The 18339-nt window shown below is 38.9% G+C and overlaps 1 protein-coding gene across 7 annotated transcripts in view; it reads right to left on the minus strand.

Moving 5' to 3' along the window:
• Nucleotides 1–10755: 10755 nt before the first annotated feature.
• The window catches only part of GNAS (GNAS complex locus), a 292287-nt gene continuing 284703 nt past the window's right edge, over nt 10756–18339 (minus strand). For all 7 annotated transcript variants that reach the window (XM_075012125.1, XM_075012123.1, XM_075012128.1 and 4 more), the window contains 3 exons: nt 18177–18307; nt 17215–17282; nt 10756–15676 (listed from right to left, as the gene is read on the minus strand). In XM_075012125.1, the coding sequence (XP_074868226.1) occupies nt 15530–15676; nt 17215–17282; nt 18177–18307 (346 nt within the window). In that variant the 3' untranslated portion in view covers nt 10756–15529. The remainder of the gene's footprint in view (nt 15677–17214; nt 17283–18176; nt 18308–18339) is intronic.

Here is an 18339-nt window from a genome sequence, read left to right on the forward strand (position 1 = left end):
GTGGGGATGGAGTCTTGGAGCTGCATGGTCAACTAGGTGGCGGGGGGGCTATGGAGGACCCTCCACCTGCTGGCCATTGAAAGGCCATGACCAGACTGTGGCCCATGTCCCAGCTTGCTTGGGGTAGGTGTAGAGTCTGCCACTTCACTTCCCACAGCTGCGCACACATGGCCAGGCTGTGGCTCCAAGGCTCTCTCCCATAGCCAGAACAGAGTTGGAGAGAGTCATGAGGGTGGCTGTGGGAGCTGGTGTGAAATTATGGACTGTCCTGCCTCAGCCAGCCAGGGGATGGGGAAACTGTTCAGTGGAGGACTGCTCTTAGCCGCAACATATCCTGGACAGGTGGAGGGTCAAAAAGTGGGAAGACTGTTGTTTCCCCTGCTTCTCCCTCAGTTCTGATGCCAGTGGCTCCAGCCACCAGCACTAGAGCATGTCTGGAAACATGAAGGCATCTGGGGAAGTAGTGTGGGCATAGTCACATGTGCAGTTTGAAAAGATTTAGCCTTCCCTTGCCTTTAATACTCACTATGCATGATGGTCAGCACCTCACAGGCTTAGGTAGCTTGTCAGAACTAATTCAAATAAAATGTGGTATCCCCAGCAAAGTGATTTGTGTCTTCCAGGCCACAATTCCGTTCTCCTATACTATGCCAGCTATTTGTGAGGGTGGTGGTGGGGTGCTGCTGCTATTTCCCAAGAAGTTGTATTTCAGAATCTCCTTTGGGTGTGAATCACTGGAAGTTTCAAGAATTTCCATTCAAGGAGAATAGTGGGTGGAGACTGTGTGTTAATAAGGAGAAATTAGAGTGCACTCTCACAGGAACCACAATAAAGGAAGAAACTAAACTCCAAGGGCATTGGTGTATGTCCATGATGTGTATCATGTACTTTCAATTTCACACCATGTATCACTGAAGAATTTTTCCTTAATGTCTGATAAGCATTGGAAGGCTAGTATGTTACAGTTGGGGTAGTAGTGTTCGAACTGACTCTTGAGTTTTCTTTATAACAAGAACAAAAGAATTATGACAGAGGTTCTTTGTTGTTTTTGACAGGAGAAAGATCAGTGCAAATTGGTCTATGGATGAAGCATATGGAGATGGTTTATTAATTATTTGTAAATATAGATCATGCTGCATTACTGCTGTTTTAGGTATTCAGAATTCCCTTTGCTGGATGCTAATATTTAAAATGTTTTTAAACCATAATTCCAGATACAATGTATTTAATAAATGGGCAGGGGAAAAGAGCTTTCATGCTGCTCTCCTGCATAAGAAGTTCCTCTTACTGGTTTCCTGAAGTTCCAGTATACACTGCCTCTATCATTAGCATTTGTTTTGTTTAGGGAATTGTGGATGTTTTACATACTTGCTGCAAACAAATTGTTCCTTTTCTCTCTTTTAAGCATGTTTATAAAAGCCACTAGTTGGTAAATTATGTGTGAGACTATTTTGACCTTGGGCAGATAGAAGTAAAATCTGAAAATTAAAGACTGGTGCTGTAATGGTATTTTCCAGTATGGAGTTTGTTCTAGTTTAAGTGATTTATGCCAGAATGGTTACAGTTGCTACTAGACATTGGCCCTCTAATGTTGAATCTAACTGTACAACGGTTAATCTGACTAATTTGATGTGGAGTGCTAACCTAAGGAAATAGGTCAACAGTGGTCCCAAAGTGAAGAGAGGTACTGGAACAGCTGTACCAGGAAGGAAATAAAAAGGCTGGGGGAGGAAGGAAGGAAGAAAATGCCAATGAAAAGTGGTTTGCAGTCTAGCTTTAGGTAAGGCAAAGAAATTAGTATTATCAAAATTGAAAGTATGGGAGAGGGATATATAGAGACCCTTTGTTTTAATTCAGATTTACTTACTTTCTTAAATTCTGTAAGAACTTATATGTGAGACATAGGAAGATGCAAGTGTAAGGTAGGGTTTGAAGGGTAGCCAAGAGTGTAGCTGCTTAGTTACTTAAAAGGCTCAGTTCCATTCAGGTTCCCCTTAATTGGAAGGAGGGAAGTACATGCTTGTCTACACGTCTCCATCTCACGAAATCATGGAGCAGAAAGGAGCAAGACCTGTCCCTAACCAATTTCCAATAGGACCTGCAAGAGATCATACCCTAAAATACACAAGTGATGATAAACAGTGATATCTTATCACACTTGTAATTTTGTTGGATCAATATTTATTTGCAGTGCCTCAAACCTGAGGTAGGTTGGCTGCATTGTACTTCTCCCCAAGTATTTGTAAGAGCTTTTGAAAAGAAAAGTTCTGGATAAATAATAGGTAAGATCTCGTGATCCCACCAGTGAGGAAAAGAGATCTTTTCATAAATATGAGGACTCAGGTCTGTGAAATTGCTTCCTGCATGTAGGTAACATTTCAGTTAGTAAAACAATACCAACTTTTTATCATGAAAGACTGGGAGTAAAGTGACAGTGTGAGCCAGGAGCCCAATGGAAATCTCTCATGAATGAAGATCATGCTCAAACACAGCTTTTGGAATATTTCCATTTATCCAGGTGGTAGTTGGCAACTAACAGCCAGGAAAGAAGAACATAGCACTCATCCAGTCAGTGGAGTTAACAGCATCAAGCAATGGCTCTTTTGATTGCACAATGACACTCAGCAGTGAGCAAAGGGTATGTAGTTTTTTGGATAATGGTAAGGGCAGATCAACCCCAAGGTTTGTTTTTAGTTCATATGTATTTTAGTTGGTGCAGCCCCATACTTTGGAGAAGTAGTAATGTGTGCACTTACATTTGGGTTATCAGTTCTTAATGCTACCAGTATGACTTCTGAGCCGATTGCACTGTTGTAACCAACTCCTGAATGCTGGAAAATGATAAAAGAAAAGCATCTACTTGATTTTTTTTTTTTTTTGGCTTATTGAAGATCAGTACACACACAAGCTACGTGCTGTGAATGCAAACTGAACAAGTAGACACAGGGCCTGGATAAAAGCTACGTAGATTTAAAATACCGTCTCTAACATTAGAAGCACTATGCAGCAGTGACTTGGAAAACTGTGCCTGTATATGTGCACCCACAAATAATTGCTAACCATTTTATAGAAGTCTAACATGTAAAATACTGCATCTTCAATGGTGTAAAACACAAAAGCAAAAATGCAAGGGATTTATCCCTTACTATGCACAAAAGTTTGGTTTCTCCCCACTCTTGGCAGACAGGGATATTTAAGATAGACTTTAAATTAAAACAAGGCTAGTATTCTTCATGTTTGGTATTGAACAGAGGACAAATTCATGGCTAAGTTCATCAGTACAAGAGCTATGTTTCCCCTGGAATAAGGTGTTCATGAAAGTTGCCTGCTGAGCCTGGGACGAAGTGGGAGAAGGTGAAAGGAGGAAAGCTAGCTTATTTGTAGCAATGACACTCCCATAAAGAAATTTCTATACCTCCATCAGTCAGCAAAACAGAAGACAAGAAAGAAGCATCTGAGAATTGGTGGAGTGACGGAACAGAAAAGTGAGAGAGAGGCAGCCAGAAATACCATTGAGGGAACGGAGACGAATAGTGAGAAGTATTGGAAACAAAACAGCCTAGACAGACAACAGAAAGCCCCAGTCCAATTATTGAAAATGGATGCATCTTAAAATGTGATTGTGCTCTGACAAGTGACACTACAATAGTAATAAAAAGTCTGTGTGGGTCTTTTTGGCTCCCTGTAGAAGTTCAATATATAAGTAAAAATGTGTTTTCTTTTAAATACTGATCCTGCAAGTTAAGCACAGTAATTTTTTGCCTCAAATATATCACCATAAATAGACAAGACCAAATATCCATCTCATGTAAGTGGCTTGTAGTAAATGGCAAAGTTCAAGAAATTTAAAGCCAGTACCTGAAAAACCAACAAAGGGGGAAGTTTCTTCCTAACCAAAAGCATTTGCTTTGAAGCATGAAGGGATATTTTTTTATCCTCTCTGGTTATAAATAAGTATCTAGATTGTAACTAAGAGTTTCTTCCATGCAAATACATATGTAGCAATTATGATAGAAGTTGTTTCTGTGGTTGTCATCTGCAAACTCTGCATTTGAGTTAAAATTTTACAATTCTTTCACTTGGAAGAGGAAGTTTGAAGAGCCATTATCAAATTCTGCCATCCTCTTGGCTGCATGTGAGCATGTAGCACACATGTTAAATCAGTGTGGTGCAAAGTTATCTCCAATAAATTTTACAGGCCAAATTCTGCCCTTTGTTAAACTTGTGCAATCTCTTTGTCTACAGGGGGCACAATTAGACTCTGCTAGGAAATGGTTAACAATGCAGTTAATAATGCATGCAGCAGAATAAAATCAGTTCTTTCTGCTGTATTATTGTATTCTAATAGATTACCCTAACAGGTAGGAACCCTATCCGCAAACCATTGTGCTGGGGTGTTACACAAACATTTGAACATCTTACAGTAGTGCAGTAAGTGAGGTGTCTTAATATGACAAAGATGCTTCAGTCTCATCCTCTTCCCCAGGGGAAGAATTGTCATGCAGTTTTGTGATTTGTATTAAATGTTCATGCTGCTCTAATCAGAGAAGGCAGAATGAAGAAATGTGCCTTGCTATTGAAAATGGATGCATCTTAAAATGTGATTGTACTTTACTCTGACAAGTGATGCTACAATGGTAAGAGAAAGTCTGTGTTGGTCTTACTGACTCCTTGTTCAGTATATAAGAAAAAATGTGTTTTCCTTTAAACATGGTGCCAGGTCTGTGATGGCTGTGAGTCTGCAGTTATTATTTCACAGCACCTATGAGTGTCTCAGGCATTTTCTAATACAGAGTGAAAGGCATGGCCACTATCCCAGAGAGCTTACCGTCTAGTTGAAGGCATGATGCAATGAATGGGAGTAATAAAACAATACAGTGGTGTTTGGTGAGGAAGGACAGAATGTCAGTGAGGCTGGGTCTATGCTAGAGAGGTTTGTCAACAGAAGGGGCCTTCTGTCAACATAACTAAGGGAGCATCTACACACTTAAAGAATTCTGTCAACAGATTCTCGACAGACCTCCGCATTTACCTAGACAGTATTATCCCTCAAAATTTCGGGCATAACAATCTGTCAGCAGAGTACTCTCAATAGAAATGCAGTGCAGACTTCTGGTTGCCAGGCAGCCCTCTTTGCAGAGCCACCATTCCGCTTTCTGGCACCAGAGGGCAGTGCAGTCTGGCAGTTCTCTGTTTCTAGAGCAAATTGTGTGTAGGTGCAATCTGTTGACAGAGGTTGGTGTCGAGATTTCCCTGTCTTCTGTCGACAGATGCTTCTATTGTAGACATAGCCTGAAAGCTATTTTAAAGTAAATAAATGATTACTGCGTGGCTTCACTGGTGCTCATCTCAGATGTATCAATAACTTATATTTCACACAAACTATATATTTAGGAGCAAATCTTGGTTCTATACAGGAAAGCCCAAATAAGAGAAGTCTGTACATGTGTTGGAATACTATTTCTTTTCCCCTTACCCTCTAAAAATTGGGGTCCCCAATGTGTGCACCTCTTAAGTAGGGTTTTGGCCAATGGAGAGGTTTGTTATGATTTTAGAGCTTCACAGTCACTATGCTCTGTAGCTCCCACAAAAATTGTGTGTGTAGGCTGAGAATTCAGCCAGTGACAATGATCAGGACTGCTGTCAGATGTGAGAGTGACAGTTTTAATTGCAATACCTAACTTATTGTAGAGGCAGTGCAAGAGGATGCAGTGGTCCACAGCAGCAAATGTCAGCACTAGATTCAATATTAAGAATGACTTGAGCACTTGCAACAACTGGATCTTAAAAAGTTTTAAACTTTTTATATACTTGTATTTCTTTATTTTGATTATAGTAACAAAATTAATTTTTACCTTTTTATATATAAGACTGAACAATACTCAAAGCATTTACTTCCACCTTTCCTGGGGAGGAAAGCGAGGGACTGCACCAAAGTAAAACTTTGCCTGCTGTTTATTGACCTTGGAGAAGGAAGGAGGTCTGGAGATCAAGGTTTTTCTGCAAAGTGTCATTCAGCTAAAGTGAGATAAGAAAGAGGGCCTCAACGTCTCTGTTAAATTGTTACTAAATATTCCAAGTTTACCAGAATTTGCAATTTGCAAACTATAGTTTTACAACTGTGAATAAAAACAATGTGGATGTCCCCTTGGAGTTACTGTAGTTTCCCATCTGCACTGGTGTTTCAAGATTTCAAAGTGCAGCATTTAATGTTGCATTATAACGAGTACACTTAAATTTATCTTAATGTTCTAGAGAGTTTTAATTTTCCAGTAAACAAAAAGACAGGACTTCCCTTCTTAATTTCAGAGTTATTTACACTACTTTTCTTTTCTATGTGAGACTAACATGGTCCAGAGAAATAAGCTGTGGGTGGACTGTCAAATGTCTGAGTTTTAATTCAACCGCTGCAGTCAACTAGCTATGTAATCTTGAGCAAGTTACATAACCTATTAGCCTCAGACTTCCCATCTCACAGGGCTGAGAGAGCATTAGTGTCTGTAAAGAACTACACAAGTGCCAAATATTATATAAAACAGTTGGAGGTGACCAGCTGGACTTTTTTTAAGACTGGGAAATATTTTTGCGAACTATATCTTGTCAAGGAAACAAAAACAAAGCAAAAAACAAACACCAAGGAGAAGAGCTGATTTCATACCAAAGTTTGTCTTCCATTTGTGTGTGTTTTCTTGCATTCCTCCCTGGAATTGTTATATCCAACCAAATTACCCCTACCCTCACCTCTCACTAAATTCATTTAGAAGCTAGTATTTCAGTGGTCAGTAGCCCTTTAAGATCCAATCAGTATATTCAAATAGTGCTAAGGCTCTAACAGCTTTCACGTGCACCAAGAAAATACAGCAGCATCAAGTTAGGGTAATGGGATGTGGCTGAAGTAATCTTGCTTACTAAGAAGAAGAACAAGCACTTTTTTTTAACCTTGAGATTCACAACTGAAGGTTAACAGTTTCTTATTCTAGGTATTGCAACATAAAGACAATTTGCTAGCTAACTGGGAAATACTTTAGAGACAAAAGGAGAAAAGCATGGAAGAACACGTGAGTGGCTACCACTTAGAGCTGAGGCAAGATTATATGCTACGTCTTAAAAATATTTAGCTAAACTATTTTAACATACTGTAGATTGCTAAACAGCTAAACCTCATAGAGAACCCCAGGTACCCCTGTTATCCAATACCAAAGCAAGCACCAATTGATCTCTGAGAGTTGCAGAATGTGCCTAATCTCAGAGGAGTAGCCATGTTAGTCTGAAATTTCACTAAAAACCAACAGTCCTGTAGCACCTTAAAGACTAATGGGCATAAAAATGTTTTTATACTTTACTTTTTAAAGCTTGTTTCCCTACTTTTGAACTTGGATATTTTTTGTTTTCCAGTCATGGTCCTTATGTTAGGATATCCTAATCTTTTTAATGAAATAGCCCTCAATTACCTTAGAAAAGTTTTATAATGATCCAAACTTGACATACTAACAAAAAAAAAATTTTTTTTCCATCCTTGAGAAGGGCATTAAAAGCTTATTTATTTTCTCCAGTTCTGTTGCTCCTTCATGGGGCTGTCTCCTGCTGGCTTTCACAGCAACTGTGGAAAGAAAGAGACATAACCCAGCGGCATTTCCAAGAGGAGAGCAGATTTTTCTGGGATACAATATTGACCCAAACAATCTGGTTATGGTGGAGTTGTAGGCACAAGTATATGATTAACATGCTATAGTGTGTATGAGCAGTGGGCTTACAGAGCTTGTTAAGCATAGAACTTCAGGACCCACTGCTCTCTGAGAATGGAAATCCCAGCAAACTCAAGAGCCCTTCACATAATTTATTTCTTAGACTTACTTTTGGACATGTTACTTTCAAGCAAAAAGAACTCAGAACAACTCAGAATCATCAGTTCTTCCCAAGATACCTGTATTGTTTCATGTATGATGGGGGTAGCCCTCTGCGTCTGTATCTGCAAAAACCAATGAGAAGTCTTGTGGCACCTTATAGACTAACACATTTTTTGGAGCATAAGCTTTTGTGGGTAAAGACCCACTTCGTCAAATGTCTAAGGTGTCACAGGATTTCTCATTTTTTAAACTGTTTCATAGAGTTCTAGGTTTAAAAAAGGGTTAAGGAGTCTTCCATCAGTCTTCCCTCTTTGGACTGTAGTGACTGTTTAATCACTCCTTTCCACAGAAACTCTCCTCAATTTGGCAAATATGGCAGATGTATCAGAGTGAGAATGAACTTGAATGGAACTCTATTCCAAATGACCCTCAATACGTCATTCAAAGGACTGACGTGATGCTCAGGATCCCAATGGGACAAACCCTAGTCTCTGCCTGCCCCTCAAGTTCACCCTGGCACATTTCTTGTAAGAACAATACCAGTAATTCTTACACAGTACCAAGAATGCAACAATTACAAAACAAAAACAAAAAAATGCTGTACTTCGTGTTTTATAATCACATGAAAGTTACCGTCTCACAAACATTAGATTGTGAAACAAACCAGCAAAACCAAATGCATTCCAAACACCACCACCTATCCTACATCCACTCTCAGTCTGTCCTTACATCTGGAGGACGTATTGCAGAGGTTTGACATTAGTACAAGGTAATTATTACATGACATTTCTAATACAGAAAAATAGAGAGAGTTAAGGAAGGAGAGGAAAGGTAGTGAAGCTGTAACTTCTGACATTCTTTGCATTTGTTCCAGTGTTAACTCTTTTGTAAGTGATTACATAAAGATGGCCTCTCTTCTTACTCACCAAATGGAATATTTTGGGTCACGTTTTCAGACTTAGAATAAAATTCACAGCTATTCCATCCCGCTGGTTCTGCATTGCTAGTATGAAAAGCAGCAAAAATTTGCTTGCTCTTGTTCTTCATCAAGATAATTGTTTATCAACGTTTCAATCAATTACATCTCACTGTGTTGGTGTTACTGAAAGTTTACTACTGTCAGTGCACAAGATAGAAAGAACCCAGCTTGACTTCCAGAGCTCTGGCCTATTTGCAGAACTAGCAGACAAATAAAGCATTTTTCCTAATTGTTAAACCCATGCGATGCAGACATAAATAAACATGAACACACAGCCCCACGACGCTTTTTGAAAAATTGTGCCTTGTTTAGAATCACAGAAAAATAGTGCTGGAATGGACCTTAAGAGGACATCTAGTTCAGTTACCTGCTGCTGAGGCAGGACCAAGCATGGGCTGCACATAATGGAGGCTAAAGACTCCCCAAACTTTGCACTGTCTGCGGGGAGGTGGAGCAGTGGGAAAATTACCATATGGGTCCACAGAGCCCTGGCCAATTTGTGGTCTCTGGGAAAATCTCTGTTTGCCACAGCTCTGGGCCTGGATGTGCTCTCACCCCCAGGCATCTTTTCCAGTTGTGGTGTCACAGTTGGGAGTTGGAGATGACAGAAACAAGCGTCGGGGGCAGGGTGGAGAATGGAGGGTGGGCTCCAGGCTTGGAGCTCCAGCAAGAAAAAGCTCTGCTCTAGTACCAGATGGGACTAAGAACTCAACGCTGGCTGAGCTTTTAGCCCCTCCTTCAACCTCCCATAGCACCAACTGAGCTCTCAGTTGTCCCCGCCTGCACCACCGTGGCTGGAACCATGGGGTAGGAGGCTCTGAGAAAAGTGAGCAGGGCTGTGGCCTTAGCTAGAAGGGGCTGGGCAGGATGCTTCACTCACTGCTCAGAAGATAAGGAATCCTAACAGGTGTGTGTTTAATGTGTGCTTTAAAACTTCCAATGATGAATATTTATTTATCCTTATAGTCAGGTTTTTCCTAATATCTAAACTAAATTTCCATTTGTCTAGATTAAGCCCATTACTTTTTTTCCTACCCTCAGTGGACATGGAGGACAATTGATTACTGACCTTTTGTCCGAAACCTTTAAAATATTAGAAGTCTGTTATATCAGATTTACCCTCAGACATCTCTCTTCAGTTTTTTTTCCCAGTATTTCCTCATAAGTCAGGTTTTCTAAACTTTTAATAATTTCTGCAGTTCTTGGGACTCTCCAGTTTTACAACTTAAGGCATGGTGCCCAAAGTTGGACACAGTACTCCAGCTGAGGCCTCACCAGTGCTGAATGGGACAATCAAGTTCCATGTCTTGCATACACCAGTCCTGTTAATACATCCCACAACCATAGCAGTCGTTTTCACCACTGCATAGCAGGGCAGACTCCTATTCAGTATGTGATCCACTTTAACCCCAAGATTCTTTTCATTTTTGCTCAGCATATTAAAAGTAGACAGGATGAAAAGCAATTCGAAGCCCTCAGCTCTGGCTTAAACAAAGACTGCGAATGGCTGGCTAAATACAGAAGCAGCTTCCCCTCCCTTGGTGTTCACACCTCCAGATCAACTGCTGGTAGTAAGCCTCACCCTTGCTGACTGAGCTAACCTTGTTATCCCCACCCTTGCTCTGGCTTATTTATACCTGGCCCTGCAGATTTCCAAGACCAGCATCTGATGAAGTGAGTCTGTGTTCACGAAAGCTCATGCTCAAAACTTTTCTGTTAGTCTATAAGGTGCCACAGGACCCTTTGTTACTGTTACAGATCCAGACTAACACAGCTACCCCTCCAATACTTAAGAAAAACATGTAACTGAACATACAATTATGTACAACCATTATTATGAGCCCAATACTGATGGTTGCCTTTTACTGACATCTGTGTGACACCAACAAAATGATACTGACGTAAAAAATGAAATACCAACTTTCATGCTTAATATGTAAAGAAAATGGTTTACTTCACTTTTGGATGGTTGCACCAACATTAACATGGGATTGAAATTAGTTCTGTATGTTTTGCTGGTACTCCCACCATGCCAGTCTCCAAAGGTGGTTATTTTTTGGTATCAGAGGTTGCACAGCCATAGTTTAGAAATATCCCTTTTTGCTTATTTTCAAACAAGTTTGTCAAAGCAAAAGGCATGTCTTCCTAGTGCTGAACTTTCAGACACACCAAGCTCAGAGAGAGGGATGCAGTATTCCTCTGTAAATGCAGAGAGATTTTGCCTAAAAACATTCTTCCTGGTGGTACAGACACAGCATATGTCATAAAGGAACAAGGATCTGTTTGGTAACTTGCTGGCTGCCCTCATCTACCACTAATGCCACTCTGTGCCCAATCCTGCTTTCTAAAGTTAAGAAGTTCTTTCACTGATTTTACAGGAAAAAGTATTCAGTGCTAAGACTGCCAACACAGATGAACATGTATTGTGTGCAAAGAGGGGTTTTTCTGCTCCAGTGCAAGTTATATTATTTGATAGCTCCTAATTATCTACCTTCGGCATTTATAGCACCAATAACCAATGTTTTTCATTGTTAAGGCACTGGACTGAGACTCAGATGACCTGGGTTCTAGCTCCAAATTTGCAGCCAGCTTCCTGGGTGTCTTAGGTAGATCAGTGAATTTTTCTGTTCCTAATACAAACTTCCCACTCCACAGGAATGTTCGTGGTTGTAAGGTGCACAGATACTATAGTGAAGAGCATCACAGAAAAGCCTACAAATAAATGATAATTAATCTATGCATAGATTTGTTCAAAATTATTCTGCTGCATGTCCCAAAAGTGCTGGAATTAGGTCCAGTCACTTAAGTGAAATCTCCAGTCACATACACTGGGTGAAATTGTGGCCTAATGAAGTAAGTGGTAAAATAAGACTCCCATTGACGTCTATCAAGCCAGGATGCCACTGCCTATTTTAAAAGGTAAAATTTCTGAGGCGGTCTGAGCTATATGGGTTTGTGGGCAAATCCTGCACAGTTCATAGATTATGTCCTTTAACAAACCCTAGAAAGCACATCTGGAGACATGACTATCAACTCTGTCACACTGACCGCTGCACAAGTACATAAAGTCCACATTGTTAAGAATCCTGTGTTGAAAGAAGTTACTGCAAATGCACAGTAGCTGACTTTGAAACCACAACACTGCTACAATTTATTATCATTTTTACAAAATACCCAAAGTGATCAGATCATATGGTAGATTACTGGCTTGCCAAAGGTTATGTTTTAAATCAAAACCGTTTTTGAGTTATACAAGTGCCAGAACATATCCTGAATCAATCTTTTTAAATCAACCCCTATCCAACAAAACAGTTATATAATTTAAAACAGAACCAAACTTTGTGTTGGAAATTGTTTAAAACCAATCCTCCAAATCACGCTTCAGCAGAAACCTCATATGGCAAGATTTAGTTTGGGGCAATTTGGTGCCAAGGTGTAGACTTCCCCTATGGGTTTATAATGGAAATACTGACACAGCCTTAACTACAGTGATGCAAATGTGCCCCTAAAACACTGTATTTGTTTTTATTAATAGAAGTGGTAGTGTTTACATTTGCAGATATCTTACACTTCAGCATCATGAAGAATACTGAGTAGAACAAATAAAGTCTCAGATATAAGGTCAAAAATTCCCCAACAGGTGAATGAGACAAAAGGTGAGTGTCCTCAATTATGTTTGAAATTCAAATAAATAAGTGAGGGAAGGGAAAATGACAAAATTAAGAAATAAGAAAAGCGTTAGATTGGAATGGTTCAAATAACTGCAAAGTATGACTATTAAATTAGAAACAGAAGAAAACACAGTTACTAATTAAATAGCAAGCGTTATAGCTTTATGGTTTTGTATTAAAAATAAAAACAAATAAAGAAAAGCTGTTAAAAATAAGACTTGCGTTTACCAGGCCACCAAACTGCATAGACTGCTAAAGAAACTAACAAAGGCAATACTGAGACATTAAGACACACACACACACATGCTTCATACATGTGCAACCTGACGTTTTCAATACATTGCCTTCTTGCTCTCTCTCAATAAAAAACATTTCCTAAACATTTCCATTCATATAAAGCTTTATAGCAAAGTTTCTTAAAATGGTATTATCTTATATATTTTTTCTTTATTACATATACTTGTGTATTCTTGTCTTTGTCAGAAGAAGGGGTCTGACCATTTTTAATTTTTAAATGGAGGTGCTTTCTCTCTCACAGATCAAGGATGACATTCCTTATCATTAGATTTTTTTTTCTACCAACTCCCCCACCAGCTTAAAAATATAAGGGTTGGCACTAAAGACAAAGGTTTTGGCTCCTGTAACAAGAGTTAAGGCTCATGTTTTATTTCCTTTTATTTTTGTGTCCCACCTATTGAACCCCCAACCCTTAACATACAATCTAAGAATGTGAGGGCTATTTTGGGTCAGGCTATTCTGTGGATTCACAAGGCTCAGATGTCAGCTTTCCAAACTTGTGAACTTGACAGACAGGCCAGAGTTCCAAGGCAATTTATCGTCTCCTGAAAGATCACTAGCAATTTTGAATGAAATGGGGAATGAGATATTATCAACACTAAGTCTTTGCTTTCTACACGTGTGCAAATGGACTAGGTGGTTAATCTCTTTAAAGGAAGTCACAAAAGCAGCAACAACAAAAAATTCTCAATTCTGAATGGTTACAGTTTGTAACAATAAGAAGGCATCTGGTACCTGTAGCAAATCTAGCCAGATATCTATTGCTGACCACACCTTAACATTAATTTAAACTGGACCTCTTTCCAAAAACAAATTAGCATCTTGTGGGAAAAACAAACTAGTGGGAAAGGCAAAGAGGTAATTATTCAAAAATTCACTGCATTAAGATCCAGATTGATTTGGCGGAGTAGGCTGGAGGGAGAGGAGAGGGGAATTTGAGTAATATATGCTAACACTGTTCTAGATGTGTTATTACAGCTGTAATTTCTGACTGTACAAATTGTACACGTAGGTTTAGACACATGGAAAAGTAACACACTCACAGAGACATAAAACACCTAGGTATAAAATATAAAGCAGTGTAGTAGTTACTAAAATTACATGCTCTTATTGCTACAGTGATTTTTGCTCTTTTTTCTTTTTACTGTACCACGTTGTTCTAAGCATATAATTTGCATAAATTATTCAAGTTTAAGAAAAATCCACACATCTTCACTTTAAGCTACTTATATAGTTAATATAAAATAAAAAGGTTCTAACATATCTCTTTTAATAAAGAGAGACAGAAATGTCACTTGAAACTGGAATTCAGTGGCCAAATCCGAGGGCAGTGTACACCTTATCTTTCTTGTAGTATTATGCCCACGCAGGATAGTGGAGTTTGGGAGGGCATTTGGCCCAGTCTACAGATGGTCACCAGACCTGCATGTGTTTTTGTTCTGTTTTTGACTTTTGCAAAAAAGGACTATGAATGACCAAAGACTAACATTTATAATTTGTAGCAAAATTTGGTTTATGTAGAAACAAGCCATGTTTTGCATTTGGATAGAGATTTAAATGAATTAAAGCTAAAAATTAAAAAGCATGATGCTGCAACATCTGGTCACTTGTTGAAGACCTCACTTTTAAAGTGGTTAAGTTTGCACAATTTGTACTTTTTTTGTTTCTTTTTTTTTGTTTTTTACTAAACAGTATTTTTCCTTCTTTTATAAACCAGAAAAACTAAACTACAGATAAATCCTCCCTACCTTGAGCTAATGCTGCAGATAGGGTTGACAAAGCTGTACAGCGCAATCAAACATACTTACATCTTAGCTCATTGTACAGGTACAGCCATAATCAAGGCACAAAGATCTTCTACAAGTTATTTTTTCAATAAAGTTGTACAAAATAATACATTTTACAGTCTGTACAAGAATAATAATCCAGCAGTAAAATAAAAAAAAATGAGGGCAGGGGAGAAGAAAAAGACGGGAAAGACCATGAGGACTAAAGTCCAGATAATGATTTTTATAGCAGACAGGATCATCAGTGGACAAACTGAAAACAGTGTGTGGTTAACTCTTTCTGCAATCACAGGCCATATGCAGTTAAATTCATAACGTTCATGGTCATCTTAAGACCACCACAACTGGATTTAAAAATACCCTTCTGAAAGGTAGCAGTTAGTTTTTGCACTGTCTAGGTCTGTTGTAGAATTGTCAGTATTTCCGTTCAAAGCCACATTACAGTCAGAGAACCAAACTCAAGTGTCTGTCTTCAAACTTGGTCTGTGACTTGGCACCTTCTTTTGTCTGATGCAGTGAATGGATACAAAGTTGAGATCATGGGTTACATGATTATGCCCACAACAGTGCTAAATTACTTAAAGTTCTCTCTCCCCACTTTATTTACTTTTTAAATTCTACCCCCAATGCTTTCAGGTACTCCAGATTCAGGGATTTTAATTGATTTATTTATTTTGTTAATAACAGTGTTAGGGAGCCCCCCATCCCCATGGAAATGGCCTTTAAGTTTTAGGGGCCATCTCAAACTGTCTGAGGGGGACACAAGCAAGCTTAGAAGTGCTGCTATTGTCCAGCAAGGAGAAAAAGTTGAGGGGTGCAAATCAGAGGGAGACTGCAACAGTTCTCTTCCACCCTATGTGGGCAAGGTTTTTTTTTTTGTTTTGTTTTTTGTTTTTCTTTTTTTAATAAGGAATAAGGAGTCCAAAACACAGAAAAAAGTGCTCTCCATCACAACAGCTCATATTGGCGAAGGTGCATCCGTTGAATAATGTCCCGACAGTCATTGAAAACCCTCCGGATGTTTTCTGTATCCACTGCACAGGTGAAGTGAGGATAGCAGTAATGCCTTCCATCTCCACTTGCTGTGCTGATTCTCTGTAGGAATAACACAGAGAAATTGTGTGTCAGAATAAAATGGACTGCAAAAAATTATGCTCTCAAGAATCAACTGAATGTCAGTGAGGATATTATTTAAGTTCTATGATGAAATCTGTGAGCCCCACTGAAATCACTGTCCAAACTCCCATTGACTTCAGTGGGATCAGGTTGTTACACTAAGGATTTAACTTAAGGGGAACAGCTCTGCATGTGGGAAAAACTGAGTATTTAGAAATTTTGGAATGGAAATGTAACTACAGAGCTAAAATAATGTCACTGATTCACATTAATGGGGAATGTTTATGGGCAGTTGTGGTGGGGGCATTGGCCCACTTAACTCCCATACTGAACTTTCCCCCTCCAGAGTGCTGAATTTTTTTCTGCATGTGAATCTTCAGCCCTTCTTTGGTTCTGGTGTACATCAATCACAAATTTTTGGTGGTTGCTCAGCATGCCATATAATGATGATACTGAATTAACGTACTTATTGCACAAATACTTTAACTAATCATCTGGCTAATGAGATGATGGGAACTATATAAAGAAATATTTACATTGAGGATAATGTATTGATTTGAATCACAACTTCCATTAGAAAAGACAAAGGGTGCATCTACATTATAATTCCCTTTTGAGGAAGGAATGCAAAGGAGGGAGATTGAAAATGCAAATGAAATGCTGATTTACAAATCTCACACTTCATTTGCATAATCTCATGTGATCATGCTTCTGGAAGATGCTTTTCTGAAAACAATACCAACTGTGTACATGGGGTTCCTTCAGAAAAAAAAAAAAAGATACTATTTTGATTCGGGAAGAAGGGTTCTTTTCAAAAAAGTTTTTTTTCCCTGAACAAAGCCCATCTCTGTGGCTGTTTTTGTTTTCAGAAAAGCCTCTTCAAGAAGTGCGATCGCATGAGATTATGCAAATGAAGCACGAGTGTCATAAATCAGCACTTCATTTGCATTTTCGATTAGGAATTCACCCAATTTCTTAATAGGCAAGTCTTAATATTTGAATAATTTTTAACTGTATCTTGTTGAATACATGACAAGTAGCTAAAATACCTCTAACAACCTTAGCCCTCTTGGGTATATTACATACAGGTTGAACCTCCCTGATCCTGAACAAGAGAATTTGCTGTACTGGGGGAGGTCCATGGTTCTCCAAGCCTGGAGCAGGCACCCTGCCTCCCTTGCACAAAAAGGGCTGCTTGCCTAGCTGCTGCAGGGGGCAACCAGACTCCAGCCAACACTGCTGTGGGGGGCTACAGCCACAGCCTTGTGCTGCCCCCACAATGGGACTGTGGAGGCTGTTGCCCCTGGCCATAGCTGGCCCTCCTGCCCTTAGAGTCCTGGGCTCTCCAGGAGTATCCAGGGTCCACCAGACCAGAGTGTGCCAGTTTTAGGAGGTGTAACCTGTACAACACAAGTTAAATATACGCCACGTTAAGAGTGGCAAATAGTTCTCCAATATTAAAACACAGATAAGCTTACAATAGAAAAACATACATCGAAAAAATAGAAAATACTTACAAGAAACTCATCTCTAATAAAATACTTGGCCCTTGTAACTCTGGGATCCTCACCAGGCTCTGGTGTTGCTGGTTAATAATAAAATAATAATAATAGTAATAGTAATAGTAATAATAATAATAATAATTAATAATACAATAAGCATCTTGTTAAAGCAGGAGTTTCATAGTAATATTTCTAAGAATAGTAACTTACCTACTGACCCTCATATTGTGAAATATGCTTTGTCTGCTCAAATACAGTAGAAACAACATTCTTAATGTACTATATTAAGAGACTAGAACTGTAACATTTTACTTAAACAGAAAAATTTAAGGAAAATATGATGGTATGTCTGGAATGTGTCAGAATTTACAGAAATACTAATGCACATATGAGTTCTGTAAGGAGCATACAGGTAACTTGCATCACCACATGATCCCTAATGTTATTGTCTGGGTTGAGTTGCACTCATGGTTATTAAAGAAAATTAATCTAACAATTACATTTGTATTATAAATATAGGAGATGGAAATTTTCTTAGAATCCCTTAAAAAAAATCATTGCTGACCCCACTCAGTTATTCTAACTTCTCGCTATCTACCCTACCGAGTATAAGGGACAAAATTAACTTCCAGTGCCGCCACAACCAGCAAAGGTGTTCCCATGGAATCCTGCACCTCAGAGGACACTGCTGCATCCCACCACTACACTGAGGCTGTAGTGGAGTCTATCAACAAAGAGGGTAAGAAAATAACAGCATGCTGAGATGTCTCTCAGTGCAAGAGAAAATTCCTTATGGTAGCTGAAGAAACATTTAACACTGTAATTTGTCTGAAAAGTACTGAACATGCTTTCAACTTTTGAAATTTGCTTGCTTTAACATTTACCTGAAACTTGCCAAATATGGTATATACACTAAGGCCAAGGAAGTGATACTTTAATGATACAGTTTTATTAAAAGATGAGAACAGTGCTCTTACCATCATCTGGTGTAGTGTAGCGAGCAAATTCTGGAAAGTAGTCTTCAATTTTAGATTTCCCTGCCAAAACTTTCTCAGCTAGCAAATCCTGTTTATTCAGGAAAAGAATTACTGAAATGGTCCGTAGCCACCTAAAAAAATTGAAATCAAAACATCAACATTG

This window comes from Carettochelys insculpta, chromosome 17 (assembly GCF_033958435.1).
Source record: "Carettochelys insculpta isolate YL-2023 chromosome 17, ASM3395843v1, whole genome shotgun sequence".
Lineage (NCBI taxonomy): Eukaryota > Metazoa > Chordata > Testudines > Carettochelyidae > Carettochelys > Carettochelys insculpta.